The 22,265-nt window shown below is 41.3% G+C and overlaps 1 protein-coding gene across 2 annotated transcripts in view; it reads right to left on the bottom strand.

Annotated features, from left to right (window-relative positions):
• adam19a (ADAM metallopeptidase domain 19a) overlaps nt 1–22,265 on the bottom strand; it is a 183,485-nt gene that overhangs the window by 29,846 nt on the left and 131,374 nt on the right. For both annotated transcript variants that reach the window (XM_041986524.1, XM_041986525.1), the window contains exons 10-14: nt 20,595–20,679; nt 11,273–11,415; nt 10,134–10,311; nt 5,952–6,041; nt 2,049–2,244 (exon numbers count right to left, since the gene is read on the bottom strand). In XM_041986524.1, coding sequence (XP_041842458.1) covers nt 2,049–2,244; nt 5,952–6,041; nt 10,134–10,311; nt 11,273–11,415; nt 20,595–20,679 — 692 coding nt within the window. The remainder of the gene's footprint in view (nt 1–2,048; nt 2,245–5,951; nt 6,042–10,133; nt 10,312–11,272; nt 11,416–20,594; nt 20,680–22,265) is intronic.

Here is a 22,265-nt window from a genome sequence, read left to right as displayed (position 1 = left end):
ATATTCAGCGTTAGGAATAAAAGCTTATGAAAGAAAAATTGACTGAAAATATTTAATAAGATGGAGAATAACATCAATAAATCGAATTTTAACTGAGGATTAAATTGAATAATTGTAATTGTAGTAGGGCTGGGCGATTAATCGATAAAATCGGTAAATCAAATTTTCCATTTCTAGAGTTTTATTTTTATGAAAATCGGGATTTTTTTCCATAGTTAGTTAGCAGCAGACTTAGCCCTCCCTCCACACCAGAACAGTGTTTGTCTGACAGATTTTCAATAAAGTGACCCTCCACTCATGCCTGGGATTTAGCTGTGTGTATAACTGCAGTGAGAAATGCTGCTTTAATGAGATGCAGAAGTCAACTTAACCCACAAGCCCTAGTTAAGAGACAACCTTCATCAGGGGAATTATTTCTGCAGTGGATCCTGTATGATTAGGATCCAGATGGAAAGAGATCACGGATGCATTGTGTTGCATATTTCTATTTAAGATTTGAAGTTGTTTATATGGTGGAAAAGTTATGACATTATATGCTTTATTTTTGCTGGCATTGATTTATATAAACAAATAAATGTTTTTAATAAGTTTATTTATGTTTTGTAAAAGAAAAGAAAAAATTGGATTTAGTTATAAAAAGTCTGAGATTTTATTTTTAGGCCATATTGCCCAGCCCTAAATTGTAGTGATAAAAAGAAGCTGAGATGTTAAAAAAACTAACCTGACTGGTCCCAGTCCACCCAGTATAGCTACTGACCACAGAGAGATGTGTTTAGTTATTCCAGAGACACCTATAGAGTCCACTTAATATCACAGAAAACATCAGAATTACAGACTCACTACAGTAGATGTGTATTAGTGAATAAACCACTTTTCTCTTATTGGTGTATTTGATGAAAAACGTTTCAGTGGCTCAGACATAAAATGAAATCGGACATAAAAAGAAATTAAAGTGGAGAAAATTCACTTTAAATGTCTGATGCTGTGGATGGAGAGACGGGTGAGGAGACAGGACGTAGAAGAGAGCAAAGAGGACAAAGCAGATGGACGTGTTGCTGCCATCAGATTCACTATCAGCTCATATTTTCCATCACATGGTAAAATGTCTCAGTTTCATCCTCTGATGTGTTGTTTATCTTCCACTGGGAAGAAAAGATGAGATGATGAGATTTATAAATCATTACATTCTGTTTTTATTTACATTTTACACGGCGTACCAGCTGTTTTGGATCTGAAGCTGCACATTTGAGCTGTAGCTAAAGTCCCCGCTGGCCGACCACATAGGATAACAGTATATGGAACTTCCTCCATCTGCTGCCATTTAGTCTAATAAAATGCTGAATGCTTGTTGTGCATTTTTATGGCAAAACATGTTGCTATGAGTAAACTGCAACTCTAGCAGGTCATGCAGTTTTGTGCAGTGCAGCATCTCTTTTTCTAATGATGGTCTTCAGGTAAAACAAACTCCCACATGTACAGTACAAAGCTAACTGTTCAGCAGGCTTTAAGTGGTGTTTTCAGCTGCTTCCATCCATGTTTTACACAAACTCTGTGGCTGTTTTTCTGAAATCAAATACTGGGGACAAAGATTAGAATATAAGGACTTCAAGCATCAGTCCAGTCTCATAAAAATGAGAAATACTGCATGAGCCCTGCTGTTGTAGTGTCTTTCAGGGGAATGTCTGAAGGAAGCGTGAGAAAGATTACCAGAAAAACATATCCTACAACATAACAACATACAGCAGCTGAGTTCATGAACGTCTTCAATTAGTCATTTCATTGATATATCTCTAGTGAAATAAGAAGATCCACACAGATGCTGTATCCGCTGAGCTGCTGTAAATGATTTATTTGATCCGTATTTTGACTCGTCTGAGCTCACATTATTATGTTAATCAGCTGTGACTAACAGCTCTGTAACTGCTAGGAAATCTGTTCAAAACGACTCCCTAAATTAAACTCTGACCTTCTTGTCTACACAAATCTCCTGTACAGTGAGAGGTGGGGAGTGTTCGGAGTGTCCGTGTTGTGATGGCCGTTTTAATTACCGTTGCCCCAGAGCTGCAGGCACTGCTGCTCGTGGGTGAGGCACATGCCGTTGTAGCAGTAGGCCCGGTCGTACTGGCAGGAGGAGCCGTCCAGCAGGTAGACGTTGGCGGGGCAGTAGGGCGAAGCTCCGGTGCAGTACTCGGGGAGGTCGCAGGCCCCGGCTGGACCCCTGCACATGGTGCCCGCCTGCTTCAGCTAGAACAGACAGTAGAAGATGTTGTCTGATGGACAAAATCCGACAAGATGCAGAGTGGAGCCTTATAGAAGGCTCGAATGGAAATGTTTCCTACAGCTCTACGATAATAGAGTAACAGGGGTTTTTGGTTTGTTTTTTAAAGGGACGGTACATATTAATATTAGCCAGTAGCTACTTTCCATCTGTACTCCTTGTCAAATCACAGAAATAAAAAAAAACAATAATGACAGAGAATCAGAGACAAAAATCATCCAACACTTGAGACATAAGTGAAAGAAGTCGTTGGTGGTTACGTCTGATTCCTCTTTAGCCAACATTTGAGTTTTGTTCTGAATATTCTGAATGTGTCTCTAATATCAGCTGGGATGCTGCTCCAAACATCAGCTCCTTTAACAGGTAGCACCTGTTAACTGAACACGGTGCGTCTGTAAGGTAATACACTGGTGCTTCTGATGGAGTTTAAGGTAGAAATTATTTTTACAAAAGTCTCTAAGGAGCAAATTGAGTTTTTCTCTCCACAGACTGACAATAAAACCACGTTAAAGGGTTAAATTATGTGATTGTGAATTGTAGGAGTGTAACGACACATCAGTATATGGATACATCAATAAAGCCACACTTGAGTCAGACGTGTTTGCTAGGGGTAGAGGTGGATGGAGATAACCAGCACCATCACAGTCCATGCAACCACAGACCTGGTTCTGATCAGCTCTGTGCAGAAAGATGGATTCAGGGGGAAGATCAAGACACCGTGGACATTTTAATTCTCGGAACAATCGAAATGTTTATTCTTAGCTGATCTACAGCGGTAGCTGTCACTGTGGAAAATGTAGTTAACATCCAGCCATAGATGGAAAACGATACAGTTAAATGCCATGAAACTGGCGTAACTGTGGGTCGTACCATCCAGAACTATGTTGCACTCATTTTTGGTTTTTTAAAACCTTCCCAAAACCGTTGGTCAACACTCTGATAAAAAGGTTTATCATACCAAATATAACAAGCTACGGAAGCCGAGAGCGGCCACAACATTTTCTCATTAAAAATGATCTTGTTATCCTGAAAAAAACATAGCGGGTTCTACTAATACAGGGTAACGAGGAGGCTGGAGGTGTTCCTGGTCCATCACAGAACCAGTACAGAGACAAACATCCAGTCATGTTCACACTCGGAGAGAATCTAGAAATTCAAATCAGGCTAAAGTGTGTAGTGTAATATATTGGAGAACTCTGAAAGGAAAAACCAAAAGAACTAGGATGACATACAGCATGACTGTAGCCCCGCCCCCAGACGTCATGGGGTCTATGCTGATCCATGAAATCAGGCGTACCAGTAACCAGGAACTTTTGAGCCCACCTTAATCATCTCCTCATCTGGAGAAAGAAAACCTTGTCTTGAGATAATCATGAGAAAACGTTCCTTGTTATCGCGAGATAACGATTAAAAAAAGAATACCAGTCAAGCATGGCCGCTCTCAGCTTCCGTAACAAGCTAACATGAAGCAGAAATAGTCTTCCTAAACAAGCCCAACACAATGACTGCATTTGCCTCAGCATTTCCAACTGGGATTAAAAGGAATTTAATGAACACATTTGTGTCCAGACACATTAATCCAGATATCTGGAACAGTATTCACTCTGCCATACCCTTCATTCAGCTTTTCCTGAGCTCAGCAGCTCAGTGTTTCTCTATAAATTCACCAACTGGTCTCCAGCTGTGTCTCTGCTGTTTGGTGCTGTGGAGGTAGTTTTCTGTTCTGGTCTGTTCTGCAACAACTCCTGTCTGAGTGTGTGGGCTCAAAGAAAAAGCCAAAGATAAAAGAGGCTAAATATCATAGAGGTGCAGAAAAAAATCTTTTTTTCTGCCTAACCTGCTTCTTTCACATCACACATTTTATAGAAAGAATTCTTACAAGCAGTTCAACAAAATATGTAATCTACAGCCCCAGATCCAAAACAGCTGGGGTACTGTGTAAAATGTAAATAAAAACCAGAATTCAATCATTTCCAAATCTTATCATCTCATATTTTATCCCCAGTAGAAGATAAAAACATGTCAGAGGATGAAACTGAGACATTTGACACTGCGATGGAAAACATGAGTTGATAGTGAATCTGATGCAGCAACACGTCTGGAAAAAGTTGGAACAGGAGCAACAAAAGGCTGGAAAAGTAACTGGTACAAATCAGAAACACCTGGAGGAGCTTTGGACAACTAATCAGGTTAACTGGCAACAGGTCAGTAACATGACTGGGTGTCAAAGGAGCATTGCTGGTGATGCTAGTGATCTCCTGCATTAAAAGCAGACATGATTCTCTACTGGAAACCACTGCATGGCTTCAGGAAGACTTCCAGAAACCACTGTCTGTGAACACAGTTCACCCTGAAACCCACAAATGCAGGTTAAAGCTCCATCATGCAAAGAAGAAGCCAGATGTGAACAGGATCCAGAACCAGCACCGTCTTCTCTGGACCAAAGCTCATTTAAAATGATCTGAGGCAAAGTGGAAACCTGGATGAAAATGTGAAGTAGTTTCTGGAAAGCATGGACGGCGTGTCCTGCAGACTCAAGAGGAGAGGGAGCATCCAGCTTGTTATCAGTGAACAGGTGAAAAGCTGCATCTCTGATGGGATGGGGCTGCATTAGTGCCTATGGTGTGGGCAGCTTCCACATCTGTGAAGCTCCATCAATGCTGAAAAGTACATGGAGGTTTTACAGCAACATCTGCTCCCATCCAGACAACGTCTCTTTCAGGGAAGGCCTTGCAGATTTCAGCAAGACAATGCTGAACCACATCCTGCATCCACCACACCATGCTGGAACTACTTTTTACACCATGCCGAACATCACCCAGGAACTACTTTTTACACCATGCCGAACATCACCCTGGAACTACTTTTTACACCATGCCGAACATCACCCTGGAACTACTTTTTACACCATGCTGAACATCACCCTGGAACTACTTTTTACACCATGCTGAACATCACCCTGGAACTACTGTTTACACCATGCCGAACATCACCCTGGAACTACTTTTTACATCATGCTGAACATCACCCTGGAACTACTTTTTACACCATGCTGAACATCACCCTGGAACTACTTTTTACACCATGCTGAACATCACCCAGGAACTACTTTTTCCAGACGTGTTGCTGCATCAGATTCACTATCAGCTCTTATTTTCCATCACATGGTGAAATGTCTGAGTTTCATCATCTGATATGATGTTTATCTTCTATTGGGAATAAAATATGACCTGATGAGATTTGGAAATCATTGCGTTCTGTTTTATTTACATTTTACACAGCCTCTCAGCTGTTTTGTAATTGGTGTTGTATAAAGGAAAGTAGAAAATGCTGTTTGTTATAGAACTGTGTTAAAGAATATTACCCGTGTCAAACCGGATAAAGCCTGTAAAGGAAACAGGCAGGTTTGTATTAAAAGACAGAACTCCCACAGACAGACAGAGAGGGGAAATGACTTTTCTTCTGCAGACAGCACTCATGTTATTGCCATCCTCAGAGCTTTGTCTCTGCTGTCAGCTTCAAGCTCAGATGTACATGGTTTCTCACTCCTCTATATTACAGACCTGAGCATCAGGTTATGTTGGTGTGATGTGAAGCTGAGGTGTGGGAGCAGCATGACAACGCCCTGACAGGATGACTGATACGGAGGTCTGGCTGTGTGTGTGTTTCTTACCTTGCAGCCCTCGCAGCACACTCCATGAGCACACTGAGCCCCCACCTTCAACGTGCAGTTATTGGCGTTGCAGCAGTCGTTGGAGCATTCCTGTACATGGTCATAAATGCACATATGTGTTAGATATTAACACCTCCAGCTCCAACTCTGAGCATCCACAAGTAAAAACCCCGTCCCTTCCAGCTCAACTCAAGATCCACGTTTGAATGATGAAATTTCTTTTTCTTTTGGCATTTTAAAATCAGGTCATAAACAGTCAATAAAGATTTGGCCTTTAAATAAAAAAATCATTAAATATTGATAAATATCAGGGTTGTTTTGAGGGAATCTCCTCAGCTGTGCAGAGTATGCAGTATTTCATGTCAGCGACAGAGCGACAGTCAGGCTCTCCTCATCACTGGAGTTACAGCATTTTTAAAACCTAAATGAAAGACCGGCTGCAAAGCTTCCTCCCACAGTTTGTATGTACCTGCATTGTCCTGTGATGTCCCTGCATTGTCCTGTGGTGTCCCTGCATTGTCCTGTAATGTCCCTGCATTGTCCTGTGGTGTCCCTACATTGTCCTGTGATGTCCCTGTGTTGTACTATGATGTCCCTGCATTGTCCTGTGGTGTCCTTGCATTGTCCTGTGATGTCCCTACATTGTCCTGTGGTGTCCATGCATTGTCCTGTGATGTCCTTACATTGTCCTGTAGTGTCCATGCATTGTCCTGTGATGTCCCTACATTGTCCTGTGGTGTCCTTGCATTGTCCTGTGATGGACCTGCGTTGTCCTGTGGTGTCCCTGCATTGTCCTGTAATGTCCCTGCATTGTCCTGTGGTGTCCCTACATTGTCCTGTGATGTCCCTGTGTTGTACTATGATGTCCCTGCATTGTCCTGTGGTGTCCTTGCATTGTCCTGTGATGTCCCTACATTGTCCTGTGGTGTCCATGCATTGTCCTGTGATGTCCTTACATTGTCCTGTAGTGTCCATGCATTGTCCTGTGATGTCCCTACATTGTCCTGTGGTGTCCTTGCATTGTCCTGTGATGGACCTGCGTTGTCCTGTGATGTCCCTGAGTTGTCCTGTGATGGACCTATCCAGGAGAACCCTTTGTCTCAAGCTGGTAGGGAAATGGATGGATGAATAAATAAACCCTATGCATGCGGTCCCCTCCATAAACTGGTCTGGGAGGGTCCGGTGGGTCCACGTGGAGCCCAGACATCTGAAAGCATGTGGCTGGATCTGGATAAGGAGCAGGAGAAGCAGACTTTGGCATTCTGAACTGCAGACTGACTGCATGGGAACCTCTGCAGCTGAGCTTCAGGTGGTTTGTGTAAATGTGCAGAAATCCTGTTGGTTTGCACATGTGGAGCAGAGCATGTACCCAGATCAAAGGTTGATGGGAATTCTGCATCCAGCCTGCAGTCACTCCACAAACCATGTCTGTAGAGCCCTTGGAGCACGATGCTTGCAGTTAGAAGTGATGTGGTGGTTGGTGAGGCCCAGAAGGGGTCTAACAATACAGGTGGTCCACAAAGTCTCTTTACAAGTAAAATAAAATAATTATTACAAAGGCAACTGATGAGGTACGTAATCAGATTTGTTCCATTTACTCAGTGGTTTTCAAAGTTTTAGTCGCCTTTCATTGTGTATTTCAGGTACTCTGTTCATGACCGAGCTTCCGTTAGATAAAACCCTAAAACATGTCTCTTTGTCCTTCTCTCCCTCCTCCCTTGTTCCCCTCAGGTCCAGAATTTCGGATTCAGCCAAAACCAAATGAAAAGATAAAGAACAATACTGATATTGTCTCATAGTGATCACTGAATCCTGAATCTAATTAAATTAAAACTGTATTATGGCAGCATTGTAATATCCTGAAACACTGAGTGGATATAATATCATACAGTGATGAAACATATGATTTACACCTTCTATTTGCAACTTCCATCACTACATACCACCTCCTTCTACACACTGACTACACAATTTATGTTATAGAGAAATAATAGCCAAATTTTTCCATTATTTGTGCATCTTACTGCAGCTTTTTGTGCTTCAGTCTCCTTTCTGTAGTCTCCATCTGCTGCAGCCCGATCACCAATGCACTCTGCCTTCTAACTGTGGCGAGAAACCTGAAAGATTGCTGGAAGTTTCCTGATATCAGACTGAAGTGTTTGTGCTCAATAAAGCCAGAGGTTAAGTAAATCTTCTCTGGTTGGAGCAAAGCCCTGCAAACTGAGGGAGAGGAAGTAAATTGGTAGCTGACAGCGGCTGACGAAGAGCGTTTGTTATGATTCGCTCTCAGAGCTGAGCTGACAGGAGGATGGCGCTGCTGACAAGCCACCTGTTCTTAGCATTGCAAATGAGCCGAGCTGCACAACACAACCATCAAAACTCCAACGTAAAGAGAGATTTCCTACAATGCTGTGTTGCGACTGTGGAAAACAGACGAGAAAACTGTTTTAAAGTTAAGCTACACAGGCTCAGATTGTTTTCATGTTGAACGTTGTACTACAAAATCCGTAATCCTTCTTCATTCCTGCTGCTATAATTGGCTTTTCTTCCTCCTGGCTTGAGTTAACTTCAAGCTTTGTTTTGAGTGTAAGCGTGGCTCTCCTCAGGGCGCCATGGCAACAGGAGATGGTGCCTTTGTGTACACTGTATGACATGCGAGCAGCAACCAAGGCACGTCTGGATGTGTGTGTCTGTTCCAGCCGACATCTGATGAAACTGAATTGTGAGTTGCAGCCGTGGACTCGCCGCTAAGCTCTACCGTCTCTGACTGGTGCAGGTGTTGCTATAAGATGTTTCAGCTCAGTGATGAGGAGCTTCTACAATGTTTCATTAATTAAAAACTTCTGGATTATTTACTTTCTGGTTAGTATTAATATAAAGGACTGAATAACATGATTATACTTAATGACTTTTTCTCATTGTTTATTTTCCTTGTGAGTAATTTACTGAAGCAGCTGTGCTTATAAACTCCGGATGGACAGTTAGCGTCCTGCTCTGGAGGCTGACAGCAGCAACGATCCTGAACCTTTCTGTGTTCCAGTAGACCTGAAGGAGCCTCTGACTGAACACACTGTGTTGTGTAGAGCAGTGGTTCCTAACCTGGGGTCCCCGAAAGGGCACAGGGGGTCCCTGAGGCTTTGAACATTAGAGCCATTATGATTAATGTCCCCCATTGTCCCTATTTTAAGGGGAAACAATAAGGCTGTATGTTGTTCATTTAACTTTGGCTTTATCAAAGGACAGGACTCAACCAGAATACATTATTTATGGTGAGAATCTCAAATTCAAAAGCCCAAGAAAACCAGCATGGTTTCAGCAGGGTGGAGCAGGGGGTCCATGGCATTTTAGTATATGCATGAAGGGCGTCACGGAGAAAAAAAGGTTGGGAACCACTGGTGTAGAGGATGTGAGGAATCGTCCATCATGTCCAGCAGCTTCTCTGGACAATCAGCACCAGGATCCAGATCAGTCCCCAGAACAGAACCAGAACTTCTGGATCAGTTTCTTCAGCTTCTCTAAGTCTCTGGTTCTGGTGGGGATAGGGCAGAGGTTCTCTATACATCACAGATGGGAATAGTATTTATTTTCTTTAAATATAGTTATTTAATAACCGTGTTGGGTTTGGCTGTGAGCATTTCAGAGAGAAAATATGACTCAGTGCAACACGATGAAAGTTATCAGTTCAGCTGATAATAAACCACCTCCAAAGATCAGTCCGGTGTTACTGTATGTGTGCATCGTAGTTCGAGTCGCAGGTTTTACAGGTTTTAATCCAACATCAGGCTATGAATATGCCGTTTAGTGGCAGTGATGGAGAAACTAAAGCTACATGATAGCAGCCGCACACCTGACTGTAACCTCAGAGCTGAAGCAGCATGTAGGCAGGTTAGATGTGGCAATAGTTCACCTGTTTAAGGCTAAAACTATTAATACAGGATGGTCATAGATTACTGGACATTTTAGAGTTTCACAGTGGTTCACATTCCTGCCAAATAGTGAGATTAATAGCAGATGCATTGTACTGCGTCATGCAGCGTTACCTCATTCTCAGACAAAAATCCCTTAAAACCAGAAGAGAGGCCATCTCTGTATATTTTACTTCTTTTTACACCTGCAGGGTTATATCATGAGCATGAGGCAAAAGTTCAGCCACTGGTTGAATAAACGAGGAAAACTGCTCACATCTGGTTCTCCACAATCGCACTCTTCTCCGTCCTCCACAAAGCCGTTGCCACACTTCTTGCCCCCCACCAGGTCCTTCATGTTGGGCATGTTGTAGAGACACATGCCTCCTCCCTTCTGGAAGTAACTGTCCAGGTCACGTTTGCTGCAGCGGCTGAAGACTCGCGGGAATGGATGCCTGCTCCAGACAGAAGGATTAAATAATTACAATAAATAATAATAGAAAAATGATATTATATTAATAATATCATATCATATATTAATATTAATTAAATAATTGATATATTAAAATACATAATAATAAACATGTTTTTGTTTTTAGTCACCTAAATAAAACTAACTTTGAAAGAGGAAGCCCTGTCAGTAGCCTCCCTCTTACCCATATTATACGGTCTATCGTTGAATAGCCATTCTTATCACGCGTCCTGGTCAGACTTTGTTTGGTTCTTTTCTTTTAGCCTTGATTTGTTCAGAGAGTTCTGTTTGTAGTAGATTCAAGCCGGGGCATTGGAAACCATTGCTCCTCACTATTCTGGACGGATGAAGACTGGTTAATAACGGCCCCGTCTGCAGCAGACTGCACCCCCCCGGCATGAGGCTTTACTTTTGTTTTAGCTTGAACTTTATATAAATATGTGTAATTCTGTAAACAAAGGTTGATAAAACTTAATTATCAGACACGTTGCAATTTCAGCCTTTGTCAGAATTGATAGAAGTGAAATCGGATTTATTGATCAGTGACGGAGGAACAAGCCGACAAACCTGCAGCAACTGTGTGATGCTGTTATGTCAATATGGAACAAAACCTCTGAAGAAGGTTTCCACCACCTGCTTCCATCTATCACACCAGGGTTAAAGAGGACGACCCGGTCCCGATGAAGAGGATGATAAGTGGATACTAAACTCTTTGATGTCTTGCTTTGAGGTGAAATGGAGCTTTTTATTGTGTTTATGTGACACCATAACGGAGGGTTTCCAGACTTTATTTTCTATCACTGTGTTTTAATAAATATACGAAGAAATAAAACAAGCAATAAATAAAAAATCACTGATGGTTTTAATGAAAAAGTCTCCATTATCTTTCAGGGTTCCAGATGAAAGGGTAGTGGTCCTCTCTGTGTGAATGATGGTGGGCTCACCCTGTGGCAGCAGCCATCATGCAGCCCCCCTGCTCGGCGCTGGCCTCCACACAGCAGCCCTCGTGGTCGTGGCTCATGCCGAAGTTGTGCCCGATCTCGTGGGCCATGGTGGCGGCGGCACCGATGGAGAGCTCCGAGTGGTCCTGCAGAGGAGAATGACCCAGATAAAAGTGACAGCAGCAGCTGCAGGTGGACAGAAACTACTTGCCGAGTCTTCAACCACAGAGAAGCTGTGAGCTGTCAGCAGGCTTTTCAACCATTACGCTGAAAAACATGTCTGAACAGAAAATATCTGCCATCAGGAGATTCCTTTTCATTATTTTCCACTTAATTATGTTTCATCAAACAGCTTCAACACTGATTTCACCTTTCAGCATCGCTGAACCTCCTTTCTCATGACATAAAATTCAGGATTTTTTCTTCAAGAACAAGTAAAACAACACGGCTGAATAAAAACAGCATTAGTTTAGATGAAAATCAGTTTATTTTGAACTCTTTGGTCTTAAATGGTGATGGCTGGAGAACTTCGACAGTGATCTTCTCTCTTAATTATTAGTCATTAAAGCTCATGAGCTTGAGGTTGACTTTGCATGCAGACACTCAGGAATGCTGCTGGATGGCCCTCACTCTGTCACACCTCACATCCAGTAGCTGGTAAAAGAAACTAAAGTTAAAAGAGTTTTTTCTTTAGAGTGAAGTCTTGTCTTTCCTTTAATGCCAAAAAGAGACTTTTAGATGCCCCCTTAAATGTCTATGTTCTATAAATGACATGCACGTTTCCGTGTTCTAGATACCATCTAGCATGGTGCTCGGGTTTATCAGTAATCTCAAAATTTTCACACAAAGGTTGGATGGTTTCCTTTGTCCCCTCGTAGACTTCAGTACTGGAATATTCATATTTATCTTCTCCAAAGTTATTTATTTATGTCAGAAAAGTAGTAGAATTTACTGTCTTTGTTCCATTGATCTACATACTGACCTAGCTGCTCCTTACAAACTGATGGTCAGTGTGACTGTTTCAACCCGCGCTGATTTCATTTACCTGATGCTGCTGCCTTCGTTTCACTTGCTTTGATGGTTATTTCTGTTATGTGGTTAATTATAAACAGGTGGTTGTGCTGCCTTCTCGGCCAGGTCATTCTTGAAAAAGAGATTTGGGGTTTGTCTCTGGTTAAATGAAGGAGAAATGAAAGCTTGGAATAAACCAGAAAAATCAGACGAATCTTCAGGATTCAAAGAACTGAACCAAGTTTTAAATATACGTATGCGAGGCAGAAACATAGTTGTGTTTGGTCGTTTCTGTCTCCAGTCAGTCTTTTATGAAATTAAATTAAAATACTAGTTTTATCTTTTATCATTTTAGAAATTAAAAAATGCTTATTTTGTCCTGGAGGTAGATGGCTGTCAGTAGGAAAGACCTTCCTGTTTTGCAGCTACCTGAAGAAGCCTCTGACTGAACACACCTGGCTGTTTCCTCACTGTGTTGAGTAGAACAGGTAAAATGTTTTGGTTTAATTTGCATTCAATAACAAAACCAAATCCACGTCCAGTTTAACAGCTAAAACTTTGTTATTTATTTATCATGTGTGGGAACCAACAGACAACATGATAACCCACACGCTAACGAATTACGGAATAAAATCTGGTCACGATTATTAACACAAACACCCCTAATTATTACAATGTATTGCAACAAAAGAACGAGGGACTAAAAAACTGATGAGAAAAAAATAGAAATTTTTATAAAAAAAAAATGATGCAGTGATAAAATAAATACATTAAAAATAATAAAAGCTTCTAATTAGATAAATTGTCAACTTTAAAGTATGAATAAGAAGCGAATGAATAATGGGTTCAATGAAAAGCACTTTAGAAATCTAACCCATTATTATTATTATTATTAACTAAATTCGATAGTTTATTCATTTAAATTTTTTTTATAATTAACTTCCGTATCACATTTTCTTTAAATTTTATTTTATTTGGGAATAATTCCACCAGTTTTCCTACAAGTGTTAGATGTTCGCTTTCTAGATGCGGCTTCAGTGCTTGACGGCGTTAACAGCCTCATGGTTAAGAATCGCTGCTGTAGACGTGAAGAAATGTCCATCATGTCTAGCAGTTTGTGCAGCAGTCTTCTCTGGACAGTCATTTCCAGATCAGTCCCCAGAACAGAACCAGAACTTCAGGATCTTGATGCTCAAAAGATGGATTAAAACCTCACTGCTAACAGTTTGATGTCCCGTGTTTTCCTTTTTTTTTTTTCCTTTACTGTGACGTGTTCCATTTAAGTGGCTGTGCAGTACCTCCTCCTTTTAACTTTCAACTAACCTCATGTCCGGTCTCAAAGCAGTGGTTCCACTGGAGTCCAGGACATGCTACCATAACTCTGGTGTTTTCTGTTTTGGTGTCTTAATCTTATGTTATTTTAACGTGTTGTTCTACATAGATCATTTTTATATCTATATGAATGTTTGATTTAGTTTCAATCAAGCGGCAACCTCCGGTGGTAAAATGTGAAGCCCATGAAGAAGAGCAAAAAATTACAGTTCACCCCTCATCCACTAGGGGCTGGCTCCAAAACAGAGCAAGTCCCCATAGACTCCCATGTTAAAAAGACCAACTTCACACCAAAAATAAACGTGTTTAAAGCCTGGTACAAAAATCCATTTTAGGATTAATAGGTCAGGTTTACCCTCATGACAACTGTGAGGGGGGTGAGTTTTTTTCTAACTCATCCGTTTGGATGTTATTTAATCTTGAAATTTGGCATAATTAGGGGCGTGTCCTTTTGACTGAAAGGTATTCAATATCCGCAGCAAGAAGAGAGAGTGTAGCATAAACGCAGTTTTTAGCCGGCTAACAGTGCACCTTAGCTTTAGCCCGTCTACCTCTGTTAGCTGGTTAGCTACCATTAGCTCCGGGTTAGCTCGGTTAGCTTATAGCTACAGGCAGCTCGTAGTTTGATGGGCGTCAATCATCCACCCCCCACCTTCACAGTCCCCCTCTTAGCTCCACCTCTTTGCCCATTCTGGATTTTCCGAGAATGACGACATGCGTGACTCTGCCAAGATGGCAAAGCTGGGAGCCTATTTGAGCTTCAATTCAGCTCTGTCCATCTTTTATATACAGTCTATGGTTTCAATGCATCTTTGTATTCTGTTATGAATATTTTACTACAATGAAAACACACGACAGCAGCAACAAACAAAAACATCACATAAATGTACAAATATAAATGTCTCATAAAAATAAAGATAGAATAAAATAATAATAATAACAATAAAGTTAAGTAAAATAAGAATATATACTTAAAAGTTAAAAGTTTAGAAATCATATATATCAGTGAAACAAACGGGATCCAGGAAAGGGCCTTAGGGAGATTCAGAAGCACCGAAGGGGCTCCAATCAACATTGCAGCAGCCTCTGAGCGTGAGTCTGCTGCACCACATGGATGCTATTCAGGAAGGGTGACCACAGCTTATCAAAATAACATTGTTCATCACAGCTGACTTGAGATGCTGACCGTTTTGGCCAGGACACTTTTGGAAAAGAGATTTTAAATCTCAGGTTTTGTTTCTTGTTTAAAAAAAGGTTTAATAACACAGGTTAGTGTGATCCAACATCCAGGTAACGTAAACAAATGACAGAAGAAAAGAAACAACAAACAAAAACCTAATATATTAATTCAGGATTAGCTTAATTAATGTTGATTATATCTGGAAATGAAATGTTCTTCACATGGTTCATGTCCATGAATCCTAACATGGGAAGTGAAACTGAGTCATTCTCTCCGACTTCTCTTGTTTAAGCTGAGCTTCACCACCTTGTTCAGCAGGAGTTTACAGCCGACAGAGACTCCGTGTGTGATGCAGCACACTGTTGACTCCAGGATGTGAAATCTCTTGCTGTTAACCGAGCGATTATTAATTGTGGAGCAGCAGAAGTAGTGCAGTAAGCCATTAAGTCATCATTCAGGAAATCTAATCAGTTTTCCTGCTCACGGAACGCTGAGATGAGCTCATTCCCTGTATTTGTCACTCCAAACACAACCATTGGGAGGTTAAGGTGGACTTAGAGGTACTTAATAGTCTTACGTTGGTCACTTGGGAGCAACAGTTTGAACTATAAGCTCAAAGTAAGGAGGAAACACCTTGACTTAAGGGGATTCTGTGCAAGTGATTTAATATCTTGGAACCTTTAATACATGCTAAGTGGCAGCTATAGAAATAGGTGACACTGTGACACTTCGCCATCCTCCTCCTTCCATGTGTCTTTTACGTCGCCATGGTTTTTAAGTCAGTTCCTCCACTAGTGGGCAGTGCTGAGTTCAGAGTTCTCTCTCATGATCCAACATTAGTTTCAGACACCGGCTGCCGCTATGAAGATTTTTCCAACCTCCAGCACACCGTAAACACTCACATAGCCTTTCTTCCATAGTTTCTACAGTTGTCCTCGTCTACATTCTTCTTCTGCTATTTCTGTCTTTCTTCCTGTTCTTTTTCTTCTCTGGTTTGTTTCTTTCACTGGTCACATGTCAGCTATTCTGCTGGTGGTATCACTCCGTCTTCTGCATCCAACAACGGACAGCTACGTTTTGTGAAAACGGACCAAATTATGCGCGTAACTGACGCAGGAGACGGACAAAACCGTCCATCCTTCTGCGTATCCGTCTTCTGCATCGAGCTTAAATGGACATTAAAGCGTCCTGTCCTCCACAGTTCAGTTCTGCGTTGCTGATGCCATTTTTCAGACCTTTTTCTGGCACTCATCATGTCTCCGAAGGTTCAAGCGTGAGCAGAAACAACCCACCACAGAGAGCATCAGAAGGAATGTAGACATGAATATTTTTTCCTATTGATCGGATCTTGGAAAGGGTTATAACCCCCCCATTGTTTTGGAATGAAAACTGATTCTGATCAAGGACGATTGAATAAACTGAGGTGTTTACATGACGCACGTCATGCTGATTGAACACCCTGGCTGGCCTCCAGGCTCTCATTTGCCACCCCATGCAAAATTTTCTAGATGTGCCACTGACACTGATGATGTTGTTGATGATGAAATCTTAATTATATGTAACTGACTGCCTATATTTGCTTTTCTGTTTCCGATGATCAAGAACAGCACACTGCTTTATGCATGAAAAGTGCTGCATAATTAAATTAGTCTTGTCTTAATTCAGATTGTAAGGAAAATCTAACTCCAAGTGCTTCATGCAACTATGTTAAAAAATGCCAGACATAATCAGTAAATCAGAAGAGGAAAACTGAAACTACAGAAGTGAGAAGCAAAGACAGTAAAATGTAAAGGTGTCAGCAGCATTAATCTGCACTTTCAGCTGAAAGCTGCCTTTTATTCAGCTCAGCGTGTAAATTCTGCAGACTGTATAAAACACAGACGTATTAACTGCTGATGTTCTGCAGTGAAATCCTTCATTTTCTATTCAGAGCTAAAAATACTGAACCACAGAGGTAAAGTGTGTCTGAGGTGTGCTGCTGGCTCTGTGCTTGTTAGCCACAGCACATTTGGATTCCACTGACTGTCTCTGCCTACAGGCCAGCTAACAGCCTATTAGAGGCTAATCGTGCTTGGAAAAGCTATCGATCTCACTGACCATTCAGTCCACTGCTGTGCTCACACACACTTTCCCTCCTGAACAAGCTGAACACTGCAACGCTGCACGCCATCAGACAAGATTTCAACAAGAAAATATTCTTAAAATTTTCTACAATTTTCTACACATTCTGTTTATTCTCATGCTGAGGAAAACTATCCAGTAGAACATGACTCGTTTCTAATTTCACAACCTATTTTCACCTAAAGGAGGATTTATACTCGTGTGGCGTTTGTGTCTGCGTGCGGTCGGCTATGGTTTAGCTGATGCTGGTGAGTTGCCATACAAATTCAGCGAGAAGATCCAGATATCAGGCAGCATGTGATCTCAAACTGACCAATCACAAGTGAGTACCTCCACGTAACCGTCTGCGTAGCAGGGGTGCACATCAGGTCTGGAAGAGGTGCGCGTTGAGCCTCTGCGGAGCCACACCGAGCCTACGGCGGTTACGCAGACACCGCGCAACCATAAATCCGCCTTTAGTTCTACGGTTTTTCTCTGACGTAAATCAGCGGAATTGTGGGGTTTTGAGTTTTGCCCAAACTCAAACCCCGCCACCTGAGCCTGATCACCCTACAGACACACCTGTATCTGGGGATGAGGTGGCCACCATGGAGAAAACAAACAAAAAAATAAAACCCTTAGAAATGGTCGAATCACATCTAACGAAGCAGAGCTGTGATTTCTCCATCACAGCGAGTGTTTTAGTGTGTTTCACAAACTATTATTAAAAAAACTATTTCTAAATAAGATTGTGAAAAGAGAAAAAGTGGTTCAAAATTTAAAAAGATAAGAGTTTTTAAAAAATTGGAAAAAAAAAGAAAAAAGTATAAATAAAAAATATGTCACTGTAAAAAAAGATGGTTTAAAAAGAAAAAAAAGAAAAAATTGGTAGAAAAAAATGGTAAAAAACCAGTTAAAAAATTATCAAAATTGTTAACACAAAGAAAAAAGTGATAAAAATGGAAAAGAATAAAGTTTTAAAAACTGTAAAAAAAATCTGAGAAAAAAATAATAAAAAGAAAAAAAAATACATTTAAAAAAGATTTAATTATGTTATATGTTAGCTGATAAGTGAATGTTGTAAGCTAGTAAGTATTTGACATTTTCTATTTGAAATACAAACCCAAAGAAATTCCAGTTCTTAATCAGTTAATTATCAATTACTGAAGCTCTGCTTCAGAATAATAAAACACATTCAGTAGGAAAAAAATTGGCCTCTGTAAACACCACCTCATACTCATGTAGAACAGTTTAAAAAGACTAATATTATCTTTAATGATTAATTTGTTTTTAATCGAAAAACATATAAGAAAAGGAAATAAACAAAAAGCCTAAAACACTATTTTTCGTTCAAATAATACTGAAATAATGGGAATAAAACTGATTAACTAATAAAGTGATCCTGTAACTGATCACTAATAACTGATGTACGTCATAAACATGTAAATGTTCTCCTCCCTAAAATGATTATTCTAGTAAGGAAATGTTTAATTATAAACCCCCTTTAGGATAAAAATCACAAAGTGCTTAACAATGAAACACAAAACACAAAATAACACAATAACAGAAAACATAAAAACAAATAAAACTAAGTAAAAGCAAGTTTAAAAAGATGTGTTTTTAGCTGCTTTTTAAAAGAGATCACAGAGTCTGTAGATCTCAGGCTGAGAGGACGGGAGGTCCAGAGGGAAGGAGCCACGGCTACAAAGGCTCTGACACCTTTAGCTTTCAGCCGTGTTTGCTTAACAACCAGCAGAGCTTGATCACTTCATCTCAGGGACCTTCTGGGAACGTGGGGATGTAGGAGGTCTCTGATGTAATCAGGTGCTTGGTCATGTAGGGCTCGATAAGTGAAAACCAGAATTTTAAAATGCAGTCTGTGATGAATGAGAAACCAGTGCAGCTGGATCAGTAATGGAGTAGTAATGAGTGAATTTGGAGAATTTTGTTATCAGCCTGGCAGCAGCGTTCTGAACAACCTGGAGATGATCAAGAGATTTTTTGCTTAAGCATGTGAAGATGGAATTACAGTAACCAGGTCTGATTAGGTCAGATGAGATGAAGACATGTGCAGTGGCACAAACAAGGACCTCAGTTTTTGCATCATTTAGTTGAAGAAAGTTATCATTCATCCAACTCCTGACAGCATCCAAACACCCAAGCAAGATCTGAATCTTAAAAGCATCCTGCGTTTTAAAAGAAATAAAAAGCTGAACATCATCAGCATATCTTTAAAAGAGCCTATAATGTGCAGCAGAGGCAGCAAACATAAAATAAGCAATAAAGGACCCAGAACAGATCCCTGTGGAATACCAAAATCAAGAGATTAAGAAGAGGATTTGAACTTTCCGAGCTGGTCTATGTTTTTATGTGCAATGAACAGCTGAGCGGGTTATTTTATATTAAACGAGAAGCTTCGTCCATGGCAGGGTGGGGCTGTGCACACGGCGGTTTCCGTGTCTTTAAATCCAGCATGTGTTTACATTTACGTACTTTCTCACCGCCATGATGAGCTGTTCATTAAAACTATTCGTTCAGCCTAGCATCAGGTAGAAATGCGGAAGCCACGACTTTCCGCTTCACCTCAAATGTCCAACCAATCACACAATACTTCTCAGAGCCCCATGAGAAGAAAGTTCTGCTCGGCCAAAGTGTGGAGAACTGAACCCAATCACATCCACGAGAGAAAACTGATGTTGTTTTGTTCTTGTGGCCTCAAGAACAAGAAAAAAGTTTTAGACCTGCAAAGCTTAGCTGCTAGTTCAGACTGTTAGCATTAGCATGGGAAGTCAGTGTTAGCTTTTCAGCTACATCAACCAGAACCAAGAAAAAGACGTTATTATGACACATGTATTCACTGAAGGCTGTTACTACATGTTTATTTTATTTTCTTTCATTTTCATGCAGCTTTCTGGTCAGACGTTTAATTTTTTTAAAAAGACCACTGGTTCCTGTATCAGAAAAAATGGGCAGACTGGTTGGAGATGATAAAAAGACAACAGGAAGTCAACTAAGCTCTGGTTCCAACCAAGGTCTGAAGAAAAGCATCTTTGAACACACAACACTTCCAACCTTTAAGCAGATAAGCTACGCTCCATCCATCTTCTTGGCTCACTTTGGCCCCTTAGTACCAACGTGGCCTGGTTTAACCAGCACAGCCTACCTGAGTATTGTTGCTGACCATGTCCATCCCTTTATGACCACAGTGTTGCATAGGTGGTCATACCATTGTTCATGATCCAAATGATATTTTTTAAAAATCTTCTAGCTTGTAGTTTTACCATTTCCTACTCAATGATAAACTTTTGCACAACTGCATGTGACTTCTCCAGTGAACAAAATCAGATTGTTCCTGATACTGAGATGTAGCTGCTGAGCTGGCAGTGTTCAGTAGGTTTATAAAAAGGCAGAGAAGTTAAATTATCTCAGGATCTTCTTCGTGAGTGATGGTAGATGGAGAGAGACAGATGGTCTGACAGATCCAGAGGGAGGTTGGTGTGAAGCTGCTGAGCCTCAGCTGAGGTGGTCCTCCAGGAGGAGCTGGAGTGTTGCTGAGGAGAGGGAGGTCTGAGTCTCTCCTGAACCCACGACAACAGGATGGATGGATGGATGGATGGATGGATGGATGGAAACCTGGATGACCCTTTTCACAGCCAAAGGCATAACTAATCTAAACAGAAGGAGAAATTAATTCCTACGTACCACGTTGATGCCTCCAGAGTTTTCCAGGCTGCACATCCCCTCCAAAGGTGCCATCCCGATAGTTGTCCCCTTGAAAATCACACCACTGTTGCACACAATGAAACACATAGAAGGAAAAATCAGCTTTACATTAACAATCAGAATCCAGTTAATCCAGTCTGACAGATGGAAACAAACACCTAATGCTGGTGGCCTGAGTTTCATGAAACACAGAACCAAGCCATCAGTAATCTGATCATCTGAGACAACATGTGGATTTTAAAGCCCTGAGAGGAGTGAGAGTTTGCAGTTCTCACTCCAAAACGTCTGATTTGGCGCTGATTAGTTCCTCCTGATGCAAATATTTCATGAAGAAATGACACATTGATACTTCCTGTTGGAGAGAATGGCGGGCAGCAGCTGCTGATTAAACACAGCTGATTGATTGATCATCATCAGTGTGAGCTCTTCTATTACAGTTGAAGGTTAGTGGGTTTACTGCTCTGCAGCACTCAGGAGTGTGTTACAGCATCTCTACTGCACAGACTTTAGCTCTAAAAATGGCCAATCCAGCCTCATCTTCATCCTGATATTCATCTCAGGTGTTTTCTTCCGGTACAGACCAGATTACTTTTTATTTCCCACTGTGATCAAGAAAGAGTTTTTTTTCATTTGCATGATTATAATCTAGTGTTCATGGATTCAGTCTGATGGTTTCATTTTACACCAGATTAAAATAAGAAGATAGTAATGGAGGCCACAGCTCTATCAGTCAGAGACAATAATTCAGACTCAAATGTTTTTATTTCAGTTTTTTCTTCCTCTAGAGGCTGAGAGTTAAAACCTGTGTTGATCGGTTATGATTCTGTGGAGATCAACGATGAAGACACATCATATCACGCCAGGCCACACCACACTACATCACATTACATCACACTATGCTACGTCACACCAAAAATGCCACACCACGTCACGTCACGCCACAAAACGCCATGCCACACTACGTCACGCCATGCCATGTCACGTCACACCACAGCATGCTACGTCATGCTACATCACGCCACGCCGCCCCACAGCAGGTCACGCCATGCTGCACCACGGCAGGTCATGCCATGCCACGCCACACCACACCACACCACACCACGCCACACCACGCTACTCCATGCCACACAATGTCATGTGACACTACGACACGCCATGTCATGTCACATCACACCACGGCATGCTATGTCACGCTATGTCACGCCATGCCACGTCATTCCACACTACACCATGCCATGCCATGCTACGTCATGGCACATCACATAATGCCACATTTAGCCATGTCACACCACGAAACATCACGCCACGCTTCGCCACAGTGAGCTTAGCATTAGCAGGAGTAGTTCTGTAGGTGTCAGCAGCTGTTTTAATTCACACGACAGTTTTCTTCTCAGTGTTTATTTAGGCTGCACTGATTTCAGTCTGTCAGCCTGCAGAGGAAAATACAGCGTCCCTCCTTCTCATCTCTACTTCTGACTCTAAGCTGACGTCTTAACTCTGCCTCCGTCTTCCCTTTAGAAAACTGAACACAATGTAGGCGCTGATCCTCCACAGAAGTACCTCCGCGTGAAACGACAGGATGACAGAATGTTTAGCAAACGACAACAACACAGATGTTATTTCTCTCAGTCCCATCTAGCGAGCTCAGAC

Source organism: Melanotaenia boesemani, chromosome 5 (assembly GCF_017639745.1).
Source record: "Melanotaenia boesemani isolate fMelBoe1 chromosome 5, fMelBoe1.pri, whole genome shotgun sequence".
In the NCBI taxonomy this organism is placed as follows: domain Eukaryota; kingdom Metazoa; phylum Chordata; class Actinopteri; order Atheriniformes; family Melanotaeniidae; genus Melanotaenia; species Melanotaenia boesemani.
Note: the sequence above shows the minus strand (reverse complement) of the source record. Positions and strands in the feature narration are given on the sequence as shown.